The following is an 18787-nucleotide window of genomic DNA, read 5'->3' as shown; positions in this document are numbered from 1 at the left end:
AGCCCTGGTATTATTTTTTAATTGAATCAAAATCTCCCTAGTAGCTTGTTGGTTTAGATTCTGGGGTGCTTGGGATGGGGTGAGATGTGTATCCTTTACAAAATGCTCAGGAGTTTGGGGGCCACTTGAGGTGGTTCTCAGCCAGCAGGGCTGGATGGTTCAGTGCTCAGACCCAGTGGTGCCCTGGAGGTGGTGACATGTCATATTGAAGATCAAATTGGGGTCTTCTAGACATGCTTCAGCCCTTTGACCCTCTCCTCCCCACCTCATCTTGACCCTCTCTTTTAGCACATTGCCCAGTAACTTGCCCATTCAGGGAACCCCGTTAAGCACTTGTCCCAGCTCTGACCTCTCCCGGCTTTCTCGGCAGCGGACCCTGACAGTGAGTGCGAGAAGGTGGAGTTTGTGAACTTGGTGCTGCTCTTCTGTGAGTTCATCCGCCACGATGTCTTCTCGCACGATGCCTACATGTGTACCCTCATTTCCCGGGGGGACTTGTCCATCACTGCCTCTACGCGGCCCAGGTCACCAGCTGGGGACAATGTGGATGAGCATTACCCAAAGGACCACGAGGTGAAAATGGAGGTACGCTCTCAGGGGCCAGGGTAGATGGGGTGATTGCTTGGATTTGTTGGTTCTCACTGCAGTGTGCCTCTTTTTTCCTTCTTCACTTAAGCAAGTGGGCTGCGTTTATATATTCTAGAACTTACTTCGTTTGGTTACTTACATCTTTAATTTTGGTGGTGTTGGAGTTTGAACCCAGAACTCCAGTTATCCAAACCTTGATCCCATTTCAGACTATGAATGGAAAAGCTTGCTCTGGACTTTTAGATTGCTTAGAATTTTAGATTAAAAGTGCTTCCAGTTTTTAGCCACTTCTCACTTCAGTTTTCCTTGATTGAACCTCAGAATTGGGCTTCTTTTACCTTAAAATCTGGACTGAATTTTCTTTTAAAAGGCCCTTTTGCCCCCACTATAGCATTTGTTCTTTTTTTGTTTTTGTTTTTGTTTTTGGGTCGCACTCGGCAGCATTCAGGGGTTACTCCTGGCTCTATGCTCAGAAATTGCTCCTGACAGACTCAGGGGACCATATGGGATGCCAGGATACGAACCAACGACCTTCTGCATGCAAGGCAAATGCCTTACCTCCATGCTATCTCTCCGGCCCCAGCATTTGTCCTTTATATCTCCTTATGTCACGGGAAATTATGTTTTGGTCTTTTTGTTCTTATTTTTAATTATAGTGAGGGACTATGCACAGGTTTACTCTTGCTTCTGAGATCAGGGATCACTTCTGATGGTGCTTAGGGGAGCATCTGAAGTGTGAGGATGTCAGCTACATGAAAGGCAAGTGTCTCATTATGCTATCTCTGATTCCCCAATGGTTATTAATTGGAAACTTTTGTGTACTATCATGAAAGTTAAGTTGTCCTACATGTCGTGATGACAAAGAAACTGCCTGACTTAAAAATGCTCCATTTTTCAGAGGAAATAAAGCATACTTTCTTGATGCTTATAAAGTGACATTTGGGCCTGGAAAGTAGACACTTGCCTTGCACTTAGGTGATCCAGATTCTATCCCCAGTGAGACCCCATATAGCCTCACCAGGAAGCCTACTAAAAGTGATCCCTGAATACAGAGGTAGGAGTCAGCCCTAAGCACCACTAGGTGTGGCCCCTAAATAGACACACAAAATTGTCATAGTTATGTTCTAGCTCAGCATTCTTTGTGACTGGCTGTAGCACGTGTCTCTCTATCACTCACCAGGAGCAGACCATCATGGCGCACATGGGCATAGACTCAGGAGCCGCACATATTTTTGACGAAGTGGACAAGGGCAACTTTAAAACGGACTTTGGCTCAGAATTTCCAGTAGGTTCAAACTCTGAATTCTTTCTGTTAACTCTCCCTCCTGTGCTTCCTGCGTACTCTTGACTCCTGATCCATATTCTCCCTCTACCATCTCCTCCTGGGTACCTTCCCCACCTGCTGCCTATATTGCCTCTTGGCCCATCCTCAGCCTGGACTGCATTCCTCCCTGCACCCAGATGCTCAGCTGTGAAATAGCTGCTTTCCTCCCTCTAGACTTGGTACAGCTTCTGCTTCTCCTCAGCCTCATTGCTGAACCTTCTTCCTTCTGGATCCAGTGCCCAACTCCTAATTTGAAAATGTGGGTCAAGGCCAAATCTTTATTTTGCCCTTAATTCATTAGTTCCACTAGTTAACTTGAATTTTTTATATATAAGGAATGCTTTGCAGAAAAACTTTATCTGCCGTGTCTGGTGCTGAGTCCTTTGTGAAGTCAGTGTGTGGTGGCTTATTCTCACCTTTTTTTTTTTGTTTGTTTATTTGCTTTGTTTTGGGATCACAGCTGGTGGTGCTCAGGGCTTACTCCGGGCTTTCTACTCAAGAATTATTCCTGACGGTGCTTGGGATGCCAGGAATTGAAACTAGTTTGACTACAAGCAAGGCAAATGCCCTCCCTGCTGTACTATTGCTCTGGCTCCTCATTTTATTTTTAAAATGAGGTGTGGGATGGTGTGGGATTTTTTTGGTGTAGGATGGTGGACAGATTTGAGTCATCCCTGTCTCTGTGCTGAGGAATCACTCAGTGGGTTTTAGATGACCCGTGTGGTGCCTGGGATCAAATTGGAGTTGCTCATGTACAAGGCAAATATCTTCCCACTGTCCCCTCTCTCTCTGGACCTGCATGTTCCATTTTAAAAACTAGGATCCTGTGGCCAGAGAGCTCCTGAGGCAAAGGTGGAATTTGTGGAGATAAATGTTGCTTTCCACAGGTGTGTGTGTGTGTGTGTGTGTGTGTGTGTGTTTGTTTGTTGGGGGGTGTTAGAAACATTCTTGTTCTGCTCATTTACAGTCTCCATAATTTGTTTTACATGACTTAGATTTTTTCTCCCATGGCCGGAGAGCCCTGTGAGATGACCAACCCTGCCCTGGGCAGGAGGATGTCAGTGAATGGGGAGAAGCTGCTGAAGAGAGACAAACCGAGGGAGCTGATTTTTCCATCCAACTATGACCTCCTGCGGCACTTGCAATATGCCACGCATTTCCCCATCCCTCTGGTAAGTCCTTTCCTGTCTGCACTATCAGGACTTGCAAGGCTGTTGTGTTCTCATACTACTTTGATTGCCATCTAGGACAGAGGGCCCTGAGCTGCTGAGACAGCTTATGGGGCTTGCTTGTTTTCAGAGAAACCACTTTGTTCATCTCGGTTTATTCAGAGTATGTGAATCATTGCACATGGCTGTGTGTTCACTCTTCAATCTGGGTATCCTTTATTGAGCAGATTTCATTTGTACTGCATGGTAGAAGTGGATGGGGGCACAGGGAAGGTGACTAAGACAGCAGGAGGCAAATGTCTGTACATGAATGAGCAGAAGAAAGCAGAAATCTAATCCAGATCAGTCTCTGCTGGAAGAGAAGGGGATGCCATTCCAGTATGGATTGTAGCCTTTCGGAATTAATACAGCTAAGAGATAGAGAGTGCTTATGGGAATGGTGTGGGATTCCAGAGAGAAGCTGTCATCTGGGGTCTATCTATGTGCTGGGATCTGGTCTGGTGAATTGACCAGGATTGTGGAAAATAATATTCAGATATAGTAAGCCCCAAGCTTTATTCACAAGGGAGAAAATAGATGTTTGTAGTCATTGTGAAAATTTAACCCGTCTTAAAAAAGAATCTTTTCCCCTTGGTGGTGTCAGAGAGCACATAAATGTTTTTGTTTTTAGTTTTAGAGTCATCATTGTATTTTGCTTTGGAGTTTTATTTTAAGTATAATTTCAGAGTTATTTTCATCCAATACAATTGTGAAGGTTATTACCAAAAATGTAGTTGTGAGGTGCTTATTTTCTGGGTGTCTTTGAGGAATTTTGATCTGCACACTGAAGGTTTATTTGTCCCTTTTTTGAAAAAATTTTTATTTAAAGAAAATGTATCACATAGTTGACATGACTGATCATAGTACATTTGTTTCAAGATAAGGCGAAGCAAAGTAAAAAACTGTGATATTTCCATAGATGGGATTCAAGGCTCAGGGGTGAATGCCCAGTGTCTGATCTTCTAAAGCCTAAGCCAAGTCACTATGACAAGTGTTTTCAGGGTGTAAGGCCTCAATGCAATATAAAATTTATGTGTTCATATCTCAATTAGATAAGAAATTATTTGCACATGTAAGATTTCCCCCATTTTAATGTGCCTATGCAAAAAGGAATAATGCCACATGGTACTGGTGCATATGGAGGTAAAAATTAACAAGCTAAACAATTCTGATAACCTGGTTCTAATATGAACTCAGAACACCAGGGAAACGTATCTACTAGAATTCCATACTAAATAGATCTCAAAAAATGGGGGAAATTGCCGCTACATAAGAAGATAGACAATATGGGGCCGGAGAGATAGCATGGAGGTAAGGGATTTGCATTTCATGCAGGAGGTCATCGGTTCGAATCCTGGCGTCCCATATGGTCCCCCGTGCCTGCCAGGAGCAATTTCTGAGCCTGGAGCATGGAATAACCCCTGAGCACTGCTGGTTGTGACCCAAAAACTACAAAAAAAAAAAAAAAGAAGATAGACAATAAGAGTTATACCTATTAAGGAAATACTTCTAACGAAATATTCAAAGGAGATTACATATCCCCTTTAAGTCTTTTGAAATAGTTGGGGGAGAAGAGATAAAGCACAGAGCACAGCTTGAGCCTGTTATTTGGTCTTGTGGAATCTGAAAAATGTCTCCCAGCAGTCACATATCAGGAAATGTCCTCAAGCTGGGGCTTCTCCGAAATCGAATCTGGTAGTGAGCAACAGTTCGCAGCAAAGGGAGGTGGGGGAAAAGAGGCCTCCGAGAGCAAAGCAGTAGCAGCAGCAGCAGCAGTGGCAGCATTTTCTCAAGCTGAGAATCTATCTTTTCACTTTGGGACCTGGTTAGCAGCTTGCTGGGGTGGGGGAATGTTCTGCTTCCTGAGGCGTTAAGAACTGAGGGTAAATAGACTTAAATTGGGGAAATAAAAGATGAAGGGGGGGGTGAGAGAAAGTGAAGAAATGGAAAAGAATTTGTAAGGTGGTTAGTGAAGAGGGGAAGGAAGGGTTATATATAACAGGGGGAAGGACAGTATACAACATAGACATGTATTTTACAGATGGACGTTAGACAGACATCGAGGTGGCCAACACATACCCTCATGCGCACACATAGACAGACACTGAGGATTGATTTATGTGTTCGAATACCAGCATCCTATATGGTCCCCCGAGCCTGCCAGGAGCGATTTCTGAGTGTAGAGCCAGGAGTAATCCCTGAACGATGCCAGGTGTGAACCCCCTCAAAAACAAACAAACAAAAGCTGACTCAGGTGAAATGGGACAAAGCACTTAAAAAATATAAAGCCGTCAAGTCAGGTATAAAGGCCTTCCATTTTCTAGGCCAATCATGATTGGTGAGGGTAAACTTTACTGAAAAAAGGCTTCATGGGTTAGATTGTGTGTAGAGCATTCTTAAATACAATCATAATTTTCAAGTCTGGAAAACTAAGTGATTATGATAATGAGCGTTGTAAGAGGAGTCTACACCATGAAATATCATTTAGTGGGTTGAGCATCCAGGTTTTTTTCCTAAAAGCAATCTAAAATCATGAACATTATGGTATAATGGTGAACTAACTGAAATTGAAAAAAAATTACAATAACATTGGCATGTAGTTGCATATTATATTGTTACCTGTAGACATAAACATTAGATTCTATTAGCAGGAATAATAAAGTAGAAAATGAAAAGATTAGAATTTTTGTCAGGACATTATGTGGTGAGCACTGTCTACTGAGTCTGATATGGAACTGGGGTGACCAACCTATATCTCCAAGTACCACTGTGGAAAAAAGATTAAGGAATTATTATAGACGTAGTAAAATTAAGACATTAAAACTTTTTATCGTGAGCACTGTAGTGGGAGTCTATGGCTTCCAAACATTCTGCATCCATTTCTGTGGATAAAAGCATTAGAACATTATAGACATCTATCAAGAGCAGTTGATTGGACACCTGCTCAATCTAAACAGCTGTATCTGTTCTTTATGGGAGAGTTTAATCCACTGACATTTTAGGAAGCGATTGACAGAAAGGGCTGTTGTGCCATTACATTGTGTGGGCTTGTCGTTGTTACAATTGGGGATTTGGTTTGCGTAATTGCTCTTAACGTAGTTTACTTAGAATGTGTGTTCTTGAATCCTGAAGCCTCGTCTAGCTTTTGTCTATAAACTCACACATGCCTTCTCTGAGACTGAACTAAAAACAAGTGGAAAAAAAATCAGGAAAGAAAGTACTGACTGTGCAACTTGATGGAAAATTCTAGAAATCAATTCTAGGTAGCTCTTGTTGGTGATAGGAAGCCCATTGGTGTTTAATCTTTGATTAAACATTGGGTCAGAGGGACTCACAGGATAGCAACTATATTCACAAATGCAGGACTGGTGGCTTATATAAGAAGGGTGCTTACGGGTCCGGAGAGATAGCACAGCGGTGTTTGCCTTGCAAGCAGCCTATCCAGGACCTAAGGTGGTTGGTTCGAATCCTGGTGTCCCATATGGTCCCCCGTGCCTGCCAGGAGCTATTTCTGAGCAGACAGCCAGGAGTAACCCCTGAGCACCGCCGGGTGTGGCCCAAAAACAAAAAAAATAAAAAAATAAAAAAAAATAAAAAAGAAGGGTGCTTACTAGGGACTGAGCAGCAGCTTCAGGGGTTGGAGCACACACTTTGCATGAAGGAGATTAGGGTACCATCATAGACCCCATATGGTTCCCCTGGGACTGTGCTGAGAATGGTTTCAAATTAAGAAAACAAAAGTCAGTGATAGATGGGCATATTATTCATGATATATTATTCATATTATACAAGCATACATATTATACACATGAGGCTGGCAAAAATTTTCTCTTTTTTTTTGGGGGGGGTCACATCGGGCAGTGTTCATGGGTCACTCCTGGCTCTACGCTCAGAAATCGCTCCTGGCAGGCTCGGGCAACCATAGGGAATGTCGGGATTCGAACCACTGTCCTTCTGCATGCAAGGCAAACACCTTACCTCTATGCTATCTCTCCGGCACTGATACTTTTCTATCTTTTCATTCATTCCTCTTTAGTGATCTCTCTTCCAGACTTGACCTCACTCCACAGAACCTCATTTAATGATGGGGAGAGGACTATTCTCAACAACTCTGACCTCACCAGTGACTTCTATAGCTTGGGATCTGACCTTAGCAGTCTCATTTACAACCAGCTACAATCACTGCAAATCCTTCTTCTCTCACTCCACACTCCCCCTGGAGAAAGTAGGTGCTCCTCAGAGCCCCCAGTCCCAGGTACAACAGTGTGGAATGGGTCACATTTAAATAAAAAAGAGCGGTCATAGGTCAGAGAGATAGTAAAGCAGATAAGGAGTTTGTCTTGCATATGTCAGACCTGAGTTGGATCCCTGACCCCTGCCAGGTGTGATCCCATTCTAAAGCAAATGGTGCAACATGAGACAACATCAGAAGAGGCCAAAGTATATTTACAACATGCCGGTTTACATTTGATTAAACACATTTACTTAACATATAATTAATTATACATATATAGTATATTAAAAACTATCCATGAATTTCTATGCTCTTCAGAAGAAAAATATTTTTATTGGATAATAATTAGATTTTAAAAAGTAGAGGAATGGCAAGATTGGATTGGAGGCCACATCTAGTGGTGCCCTGGGGCTACTCCCAGCTCTGAGTATGGAGGACCATGACCATGTGGATTCAGGAATCAAATTCTAGTTTCCTGCATACATAGCATGTGCTCAGCTCAATGAACACCCTGGTCGTGGAGTCAATTATCTTTGGAGTAATGAATTAAAATTAATTAAATGAGGCTCAGTGATGGTTCTAGAGGTCAGTGTATTTCTAACATGAGGAAGAAGTTGAGTTTACTCCCTAGCACTAAATCCCTCCACTGCCCACTGTATCCCACTGCCTGGTGTGGTCCCTCCAAAAATTCATGCCCAAATAGTTGCCTATAAAAATTTTAAGTGGGGGCCAGCATGGTGGTGCTAGAGGTAAGGTGTCTGCCTTGCCAGCGCTAGCTTAGGATGGACCGTGATTCGATCCCCCATATGGTCCCCCAAGCCAGGAGTAACCCCTGAGTGTTACTGGCTGTGGCCTAAGAAACCAAAACAAAATTTTTTTTTAAGTGGCACAGTGGTAGGGTGTTTGCTAACCTAGGATGAACTATGGTTCCATCCTCCATGTCCCATATGGTACCCCAGCGAGCAGCAATTTCTGAGCATATAGCCTGGAGTACCCTATGAGCATCACCAGGTGTGGCCTCCCCCAAAAACTTTTTAATTGATCTAAAGGGCTTTAAGTTATGTTTTTAAAAGGCTTTCTGACAGCCTACAGGGATATTGTTTTGCATCTTTCTGTCCAGAAGTCAATGGGAGATATTTACATCAATATCTCTTAGGTGCCTTCTCGAAAGTTTCCCATTGCTTAGACAGAGTCTGTGCAAATATTGAGTTCGGAACATCAACACAAGTACACAGCGTGGCTCTCCCTAAGAAACATGATTGCTAAGTCAGCTTGACCACTCATGTCATGTGTCTGCATTCTCCCTGAGCTCTGTTGTTCTCTCCCTGCTTGCCCAGTAGAGGTGTACTTAACTGTACTTCTTCCAGTAAGGCAAGAGCTTGCACACTTCCATTTGCATCTTAGGCATTTTCTTCTCCCCTGAGAGTTTCTCTCTTTGTCTCTTTCTTGGATGTGAACATCTGGGTGACCTTCATGCGGAAGGCCTGTGAGAGGTGATAGTACAGAATGGGGTCCAGGCACAGATTAGATACAGCCAGGAGTAGTGTGGCCTCTTTGGCTTTGAAGAGCAAGATTCTGGTGGCACAATCGGAAATGACCTCAGCCTGGCTGAGGGTATACGGAATGCGGACCAGGTGATATGGGACGAAGCAGATGATATAGCCCACAGTCACCAAGAGGATGTTGATGAGAGACTTTCTCACATTGGGATAATTGTCACTGTCTTTGTTTCTGTAGAGCTGTCGGACCACCAGGAAGTTAGATACTAAAATGATGACTGAGAAATTGAGAAATATTGCTAGGCAGATAAAATTGGTTAGCAAATGCCAGTTTCGTCCAAATTCCTCCTTGAACTCCATGCATCCTACCTCAGACTTCTCCTGAATGTCGCGGGTGGGAATGACCATGTTGGGCACCATGATCAGGAGGACCATCAGCCACACCACCACTGATATCATCTTGGCAAATCCTGGCTCTTGGATCCAATAGAACTTGGAGCTGTGGGTCAGCTGCAAGCAGTGCTCCAGGCTGACAAAGGCCAGGAAGATAATGGATAAATACATGTTGATGTAGATGAAGCAGGCAGTGACTTGGCAATGGAATATCTTGAGTTTCCAAGGTGCCACACCCAAGTCCACGGTGATCTTCACAGGTAACGCCAGGTTGAGCAAGATGTCAGCCGTGAGCAAATTAATCAGGTAGACACTCTCATATGGGAACTTAATGTTTTTCTGTGTGAAGACCCAGATGGCAAAGCCGCTCCCGATGAGCCCAGTGAGGAATACCAGATAAAAGAAGTAGGGGAATGCCTCTAGGTCGCTGTAAACAGGACAGAAGGAAGAGCTATTTGTCATCTTGAGGAACTAGAAGGGTTGGAAAATAAAGGGAAGGGAGATTAGTGATTTAAAGGAAAGATGAATTTTTGTGGGGTGGTTGTTAGTTTTTCATTCTCTTAGGCAGTCTTGGTAAGATTCCTAGACCAAATTTCATTGGTGAGCTGAATAAGCAGATGGCCTGCCTGGTCAGGGAAATCTGGGTTAAGAGGAAACCCTGAATTTTCAGTTTGGCTATCTGGGAAAATCCTATGTAGGTTTGCTTCTAGAAGGACTAACACACTCTGACTTGCTGGTTATTCTGTGTGATCTGTTAGGTTGGAAACTAGTTTGTGGGGAGTGGTTCTGAGAAGCAGGAAGGATGGGGGGGGGGCGGGGAGCTGGCTTGGCTGTGGCTCAGCCCACAGGCAATGGCTACTCTTGTCTGTGTTCAGATGTTCAGGGAAGCACTTGGGTGGTGGGGGTGAAAGGGGAAGGAGGGAAAAGTAACCCTGAATTCAACAGGAAGTAGGTTCTTGGCTGCATAACTCATCCACTCTCCTCCTCTTTCTCCTCTTTTTCTCCTTTTTTCCGCTCCCCACTCATCTGGGATTGTGGCAGTAGATCCCAGAAGTGTAAGGACAGCCTTGAAGCCATTGTGATCAACATGGATAGGAGATCTAGACCTGCTCCCCCAGATGGGGAACTGGGTTCTTCTCGCTTCCCCAGTGGGCTTTAGTCCACTTCCTCTGACATGCTGCTGAAGGATAAACTCACACGCTCAGGGCTGCAGCATCCTTTCCTCAGGGGCCATTGCCTTGTGTCTGTGTGGTGCGGGGATTGAATTTAAGACATCACACATGCAAGGCCAGTGCTCTCCTACACCTTATTTTGTCTTTGGGCCATACCTGGCTGTGCTCAGGGCTTACTCCTAGCTCTGTATTCAGGACTGGAGGTTTCTGGGGTCCATGTGGGATGATGGGGATGGAATTCTGGTCAACCACATGCAAGGCAAGTACCTTACTTGCTATTCTATCTCTGTTCCTGCAACCATGGTTCATTTAATAACTGATCCAGTGTAGACCTCTTGAGTCAAAATAGCAGGTAAATGTCATTGGTAAGTCAGGAGTTTTAAACTTTCTACATTCAAGGGTCAGTTCCAGGCCTCATAAATTGTGTGTCTAGAATTGAGTTCCAGGCCTGGAGAGATAGCACAGCGGTGTTTGCCTTTCAAGCAGCCAATCCAGGATCAAAGGTGGTTGGTTCTACTCCCGGTGTCCCATATGGTCCCCCGTGCCTGCCAGGAGCTATTTCTGAGCAGACAGCCAGGAGTAACCCCTAAGCATCACTGGGTGTGGCCTAAAAACAAAACAAAAAAATAGAATTGAGTTCCATGAGGACTACTATTCATAGTCAAACTTACTGATAGTACTCACTCTGTGTCCTGCAGTATAATTGCCTCCAAGTACCTTTTCCTTCTTGCTTCAACCATCAGACAGAGGATTTTATCATTCTCTTATGGAGAAGAATGCCAATACCCTGAAGGACTGGGTAGGCACAGGTGATGAGCATGGGATGACCCAACTTCTTGGCCACAGTCAGAGTGTCATTGGGCTACATGCAGTTCTGGCTGCTGAGAATTGCAGAGCTTGCCTTCGTAGTTGCTCTTGGGGATGTGGTGAAGCACAAGGTGTTTCTGGTGAAGTGGGTGGAGAGGGACCTCCCTTTAGTATTCCTGAAACCAGTTGGGTGTGGGAAGGGGTACAACAGGAAACAGTGGGAGGGTATTAAAGTGAGGGGTGGGCAGCTCCCCACCCCCACTGTGCTCTGTAGCAAGAAGCAAGTGGTCAGGATAAAGGGACCTTGGGTTGACAGGCTCCTTACCTTCCCAGGTCCCTTTATTCCTCTCCTGTACATGCTGTTTGTGTTCAAGACTCCTCAGAGCTTCCTCAGCCACATTGGGGTGTTCTCGGTGTAATTATACTCATATTTCGAATGGTATGGACATGCTGCTTTCCTATATCCCTCCCCCACCAAAACCCCACAAAAATGGGGAGGGAAAAACCACCTTACTCTGTTTAGTCACCTATTTCCATTGTGTGGACCTGCTAAGGAAATGCCCTGTGTCTACTTGCCCTTCTTCCAGCATAGTGGCATGCTTTGGTTAACCAAAGGGTGAGTTTGATAATGGGGTTGAAATGGTAGACTGAATTGACTGAATGTTCCATTTCCCAGGTTGTGTTTACAAAAATTGGCCAGGTCACTCTTAAATATATCCTCACTTAGACAACGAGATATGGGGAACATTTTAGGTCATTTGGAAGCATTGAGTGGGGACTGAGAGTAGCCTTTGATATTTAAGCATGGTCATGTACCCAGCAAGGTACAGTAGCTCCCAGAATTCTTATGATGAGGTTTAGGAAATAGGGATCAACGGAAGTGTATTTGACTAAGAGACCCCTACAACTGGCTTTAGAAAAGTAGCAAATGATTTTGTCATTAGTGAAGATGCAATTCTAGAGTCTTGAAGAGGAGTCTATTTTGTTTGATTTTTGTTGCTGTTGTTTATTTTGGTGCTCATGGGGTAATTCCTGGTTCTACACTCAGAGTCACTCCTAGCACTGTTTTGGGAGACTGTATTCTTGGGAATGCAATGCAATGTAAACATCAAATATGCATGCTGTCCTTCTGGCCCACAGAGAACTGTCCTGTCTGAATCGATCATCTAGGCTAAGTGGTTGATGTCTACCCAGAGAAAGTGTTTCCCAACAGTGGCCCACCCAAACCTCACACACCCTCATATTTTCCCGTTACCCGCATGTGAGAGCTTGCTCAACTGGGGTCATGGGTGTGTGTCAAGGGTCTCATATCTGTGATGTACCAGATGTTTCCTGGGTAAACAGTTCTAGGGCATAGGTAGTGGCAGTAGCACTAAGAATGAACTGCAGAACTGAGGTATTGACTTACTGTTCTCCACTACAGCAGTGAGACAAACTGAGGGGTGTCTGTTCTTGAGTTCCTTCTGTTGCTCTCTTATAAAAATCACTGTATCAAGTCATCTTTCCAGGCTCTTCCTCATGTCAAGTGATTTTTGTTTCCTTCTTTATTCTTTGGACCACACCTGAATATGCTCAGGAGCTTTGCCTGCAATATGATGTGGCTCTAGAGCATGTGAAAACAGTTGGAAAGTCAATGACAATTTGAATTTTTGAATTTTCCATGTCAGTGGTCCTCCTTGTCTTTGTATGCATGATGAAGGGTATCCCCATCTCCCACCCCTGAAAGTCTTGCTGGGTTCCAGATGGCATAAGAGTTGATTATTTAAAAATAAAACTTAAGAATATTAAAAATAATTTCTTTATTAGTACATTTATAGTCAGGCATGGTACATATATACACACATAGTTACAAAACTATTTTTAGAAGAACATGTGACACTGGGACTTGAAGGACTTCTAACTCACTCATTGAGGAAAAATTCTTGTGCTAACTCCCAAGTCTTCCACCAGGTTATCACATTATCAAATTTCTCTGTTTTATAAGGAAATGTGATATGTATATTTAAAATGTATATGTAATTTCTCATTATTGTGCATTTTTTATTTTCTTTTTATCAAGACTATTTTCTCTTTCTTCCTTCTTTCTTAATTTTTCTTTCTTTTGTTCTTTCATTCTTTTCTTTCTTTCACCACTCCTGTCAGCACTCAGAAATCACTCCTGGCTCAGGGGACCATATGGGATGCTGGGGATCAAACCCACATCCGTCCTGTATCAGCTACATGCAAGGCAAATGCCCTACCACTCTGCTACCACTTTAGTTCTCAACACCGTTTTCTAAGAAAACAACCATCCTTGCCCCCCAGAGAATGATTGTGATTACCAACCTGTGGTATGTGTGTGTGCGCGGGAGTGAATGTACATATGTGCGTAAATGCAATTATATACATGTATGAGCATGTATGTGTGTACATATGTTTGCATCTCACCCAGATACTGAATTTTCTATCATAGAACAGAGGCACTCAGCCTCCTTCCATTACCTCCTATTCAAAAAGTTTCAGCAGAAGAACCCCAGACTCATCTACAGGCTTAAAAAAATCATCCTATAAGGTACTTAGATATGTGTGATATCATCTTCAAAAGCACTTTTAGGGAACAAAGGTCATTTTGGGTAAGCATGAGAAATGTTTTCTCATATTCAAATCTTCAGGAGAGCCGTAATCATGGCTCCTGACATGTGTATTTAGGGTGGTAGTTCTCTGCACTCGGCCACAGGGGTATTAATAAAGATGAAACTTGGGAATGCAAGCGGTTTTTCTTGTTTGACCCCTTCTCAGATCAGTGTTGGGCTCTGTGAATCTCTGCCCAAGGTCATGACAGGTACTTTCCTCCTGGTCAAATGGAGTGCTCTCAACCTGGTGACCAAGTTTCCAGATACCATTCATTTCCAGTATGGAGGATAAAATGCATGTTTGCCTGCCTCCTGAGGGCAGGAGATTGAGCAGCTGGGATGCTCCTTCATGATTTTTTTTGCCCTTCTCATTTGTTTTCTTCAAACGAGGCAAAATGTGGCTTTCCCACCTTACCCAGGTCTTGAGTTCTTCGAGTAGTAGGTCTGTGTTCAAATGGCTCTTTAATGACCTGGCTGGAAAGATAGCACAGTGGGGAAGATGATTTTTCACATGTTGCTGAGCTGGGTTAGAATTTCAGCATCCCATATGGACCCCCGTAAGCACAGCCACGAATAATTCCTGAGCGCAGAGCCAGGAGTAAGCTGGATATGGCCCCAAACTGAAAAACAAACAAAAATGACCCAGCTGAAAAAAGAAAAAACCTCACAAAACATACCCACTTTAATTCTTGGGTGGAGTGAAGACAGATGCTACTATGAATGGCCTGAATTGCTTAGTCTGGTTTTTGCTATTTCAAGTTCTACATTAACCAACCAGAATTATACTATGAACTTAATGAACTTAAACCTTCTATTATGAGGAAATAAAATGGAATGACGTGCATTTTATTTTCTGAACACTCAACAAAGCAACAAAAACCAAAACAGCAACAACCTGGAAATCTACACCTTTCTTTATTTTCTTGTTGTCCAACCTGGGCTCATCAGCCTAGAAGGAATGCAGTGTCCACTCTCCTTCTGGAGAGTTCCTTCCTCATTCATTTCCCTCTGTGTGGTATGCAGGTGGTGGTGGTGTATGGACTTGGGTTTCTGTATGTGAGGAGGTGAGGAGGCGGCTTGGAAATCACAGGGTGTCTATGCTCTCGTTGATCGTCTGTCCCCGCTTGGTCTTAGACGTTTCTGAGCCAGGCGGCGTGTTCACGGAGATGCGCAGTTTCTTACATAAGATGTCTCTGAAGGGCTGGCACAGGAAGAAATAAATGATGGGGTCTAGGCACACGTTGACCGCTGACAAGAGCAGGCTGAACTCTTTGATGTACAGCAGGATCTCCTTGGCTCTGCAGCCATAGGCCTCCTCCGTCTGACTCTTCGTGTATGGGATCCGGGCGACGTGGTAGGGCACGAAACAGACCACGAAGACCAGCATGATGCTGAATATATTGCGGCTAGACTTCTTTTTGAAGGACATGGAATTCTTCCGCAACTTGAGGTGCGACTTGAAGATCTTCCTGGTGATGGCCGTGTAAAACATGATCAGCAGGAAAAAGACGAGCCAGAAGATGGCCACAAAGATGTAGGTGGTCGCTTTGTGCCACGCCTGGCCCAGAGGGCTTTTGAGATTCATGCAGCTGGTGGGCCAGGTATCAGAGGCGTTCTGGTTGGTCAGGATGCTATTGGGCACAGCCAGCAGCAGAGTCCCCAGCCACACAAGCATCGAAAGCAACTTGCTGTAGCTGACTGACTGTATGAATGACGAGGACAGTGGCTTGACGATCTTGTAGTAGCGGTCGAAGCTGATGAGGCCAAAGAACATGATGCTGACATACATGTTGACATAGAAGAGCACAGCGGAGACCCGGCACACGAACACGCCCAGCTGCCAGGGGCCCAGGCGCGCGTCGCTGAGGATCCTGAAGGGGAAGGTCAGGTTCATGATGAAGTCAGCCACCACAATGTTCTTGAGATAGACAATGAAGCTCTTGGAGCTAGGCACATACAGGAAAACCCAGCCCGACATAGTGTTGAGCAGCAGCCCAGCGGTGAAGACCACCAGGTATAGGGCAGGGAGGATCTGCTGAGTGATGAGCAGGCTCCGTGAGCAGGAGTGGTTGGAGGGCTGCACGAAGGTGGCGTTGTTGAGCATCTCAAGAGCTCCGAGTGGCAAGGCCTGCAGGCAGAGGTTTCAGCAGTTACTCGCCTTGTGACAGAGCAGAAGCAGAGGCTGGGGTCACCATCCAGGAGTGCCCCCTTGTCCCTGCCTTTCACATTTTTCCTTTGGAAAGAGGGGAAAGAGAATGATGATGGAACAGAAAGAGAATGGTCTGAGACTCCTAGGTCACACAGGTACCGTATTTTCCGGCGTATAAGACCTTTGAAACAAAAGAAAAATCAACAGAAAATCGGTGGTCGTCTTATACGCCGAGTATATCCCGAAAAATATTTCAATATGCCGCTAAATGAAAATTGTCTGAATATTGCCACAAAACGAATTTTCCAAATCGATCCTGCACCAATCACTACAAGCTGCTCGGACTGACTCTAGCTCAGCCAATCCAAGCAGACTCTTGATGCATGCAAATTAGACAATGTTCTGGACCCGAATCTACACTGTCAAAAGCTTGCTCAGATCGGCCAGAGTCAGAGAGGAAGTCTATGACAGTAGAACCTTTGAACCAAAAAAAAAAAAAAAACAAAAAAAAAAAAAACAAAGAAAGAACCTTTGAACCTTTGCTTGTTGTGATTGGCTCACTGTGGTACATACAGTTGCAGCATAGGAACGTTCTGTCTGATACAGTGAATATAGGCCTAAACCTATGTTTTAACTGTAAAATTAGGGGGTCGTCTTATACACCTGGTCATCTTATATGCCAGAAAATACGGTACCAACTTTTTTTCAGAGATGACATTGAGGTCAGAGAACCTCCCAACTTAAGGGCTCAATTTGTGTATATATAATCTAATTGCAAATGGTAATGAAACTGTGAAAACAGAAGGAGTGTTTTTTTGATTGTTTGTTGTTTTGTTTTTGGGTCACACCCAGCAGTGCTCAGCAGTTACTCCTGACTCTGTTTAGAAATTGCACTGGAAAACTGTTATTTGAATATTACTGTTACCCTTTAGAAATATGTACACTACCTAAGTTTTCTTTTGAGAAAAACTATCCCTCTATAAAACATTGCATTGACAAAAAAAAAAAAAAAAAAAAAAAGAAATTGCCCCTGGCAGGCCGGGATTCGAACCACCAACCTTCTGCTTGAAAGGCAAATGTCTTACCTCCATGTTATCTCTCCAGCCCCACAGAAGGAGTGTTTTATGTTATTTAAATTCCCTGTACTATTTTAGGTTTGAGAGCTGCCAGGTATGGCCTCCAAATCAAAATAATACCAGGGCTGGAGTGATAGTATAGCGGGGAATCTGTCTGTCTTGCACACGGCTGACCCAGCATCACGTATGATCCCCTGGACATTGCCAGGTGTCATGCCTAAGTGTAGAGCCAGGAGTAACCTCTAAGTATTGCTGAGTGTCACCTCACAACAAAAAAAATAAATAGTACCAAAAATTGTGTTTGTGTTTCTAGCTCATATGGGTTCCTGGCAGTTATTCTTCTCTGTATCTGTGGTAAGGAAGTGTGTGGTGGAGGAGAAAATATCTGCACACATAGTACAGCAACAACAGCCCCAAACATGCAACACCCACACTCATGCCTGTGTTTTACTACACAGACTCCCAGCTCAGCCTCCTTAGAAGGACGCAGGGGCTTACCTACTTCTCATGGTCTAGTTACTGTTTTACATGGTAAGGGAGGGATACCAACCATCACACTCAGATCCTTGAGACAGAGAGATAAAATTGAGGGCAAAGAGCTTGCTAGCACTAGTTCAAATCCCTGACATCATATATGGTCCCCCAACTAATGTCAGCATGACTCCTGAGCACAGAACCAAGTGTAATCCAGGAGCATCCCCAGCTATGGTCCAAACCACATACATATTAACAAAAATCTGGAGTTTCACATATGTGAGGTGCATATGCTGGACTGAGCTGAGCCCCTTTCTGGCCTGGGCCTTCTGCACTTTGCTCTTCTCCTTGGTCTGATGGGGTTTGTCAAGTTATTTTATTTTTTTGTGGGGGGGGGTCACACTCAGGGGTTACTCCTGGCTCCATGCTCAGAAATCGCTCCTGGCAGGCTCGGGGGACCATATGGGATGCCTGGATTTGAACCAATGACCTTCTGCATGAAAGGTAAATGCCTTACCTCCATGCTGTCTCTCTGGCCCCTTGTCAAGTGATTTGTCTGAGTCCCTGTGACAAATGTGTGTTGGCCGGGAAGCCCATTCACAGGAGTGAGGAGATGAACTTCCTTTTGTTCCAAGCCCTATCTTGGCACAACTCAGGGCTCTCATTGGGCAGGTACTAAAGTGGAACTGGACATACAAAGGGGTACTCAGGGCAGACGTAGGGTCTCCTCTTAGAAACCTGCCCAGTCACCAAGGCCTCCACTCCTGCTCTGCAGCCCCATGTGGATACCTCGCTCCGGTTCGGGTCTTCTGCCACTCTCATTTCGTGTCTTTTTTGGTTTTGGTTTTGTTTCGTTTTTGGGTCATATCTGACAGCACTCAGGGGTTACTCCTCACTCTATGCTCAGAAATCGCTCCTGGCAGGCTCTGGGGACCATAGGGGATGCCGGGATTTGAACCACCGACCTTCTGTATGCAAGGCAAACGCTTTACCTCCATGCTATCTCTTCGTCCCCTCATTTCATGTCTTAATGCTGCTTGCTATGAAGAAGAGAGGAAATGAACAGGGCTCTCAACTGTACCAGTGAGATCTTCTGTTACCTTAGGTAGATTGTAAGTGATAGAACAGCTCCTTAACAATGGTTTAGCTCAAGCTCTGCTTTTCATCTTGAAGTGGCCAAGTCATTTCTTCACCAGTGATTCTTTACCCTGGGAGAAAGAGGATGGATAAAGTAAGTGAAGTAAATGCCGG

At 44.3% G+C, this 18787-nt stretch overlaps 3 protein-coding genes across 3 annotated transcripts in view; 1 reads left to right on the top strand and 2 right to left on the bottom strand.

Moving 5' to 3' along the window:
• Nucleotides 1-18787, top strand: part of MED12L (mediator complex subunit 12L) — a 294127-nt gene that overhangs the window by 105355 nt on the left and 169985 nt on the right. Inside the window, 3 exon segments of the mRNA XM_049785377.1 lie at nt 371-585; nt 1769-1873; nt 2908-3084. Coding sequence (XP_049641334.1) covers nt 371-585; nt 1769-1873; nt 2908-3084 — 497 coding nt within the window.
• GPR171 (G protein-coupled receptor 171) lies at nt 8755-9708 on the bottom strand. Its single transcript, XM_049785358.1, has one exon. The coding sequence runs from the start codon at nt 9706-9708 to the stop codon at nt 8755-8757; it is 954 nt and encodes a 317-aa protein (XP_049641315.1).
• On the bottom strand, nt 14922-15941 carry P2RY14 (purinergic receptor P2Y14). The gene has a single exon (XM_049785958.1). It carries the CDS (start codon nt 15939-15941, stop codon nt 14922-14924), a length of 1020 nt encoding a protein of 339 aa, XP_049641915.1.

The sequence above is a fragment of the Suncus etruscus genome, chromosome 13, assembly GCF_024139225.1.
Source record: "Suncus etruscus isolate mSunEtr1 chromosome 13, mSunEtr1.pri.cur, whole genome shotgun sequence".
Lineage (NCBI taxonomy): Eukaryota > Metazoa > Chordata > Mammalia > Eulipotyphla > Soricidae > Suncus > Suncus etruscus.
This window is presented reverse-complemented; position numbering and strand designations above follow the sequence as displayed.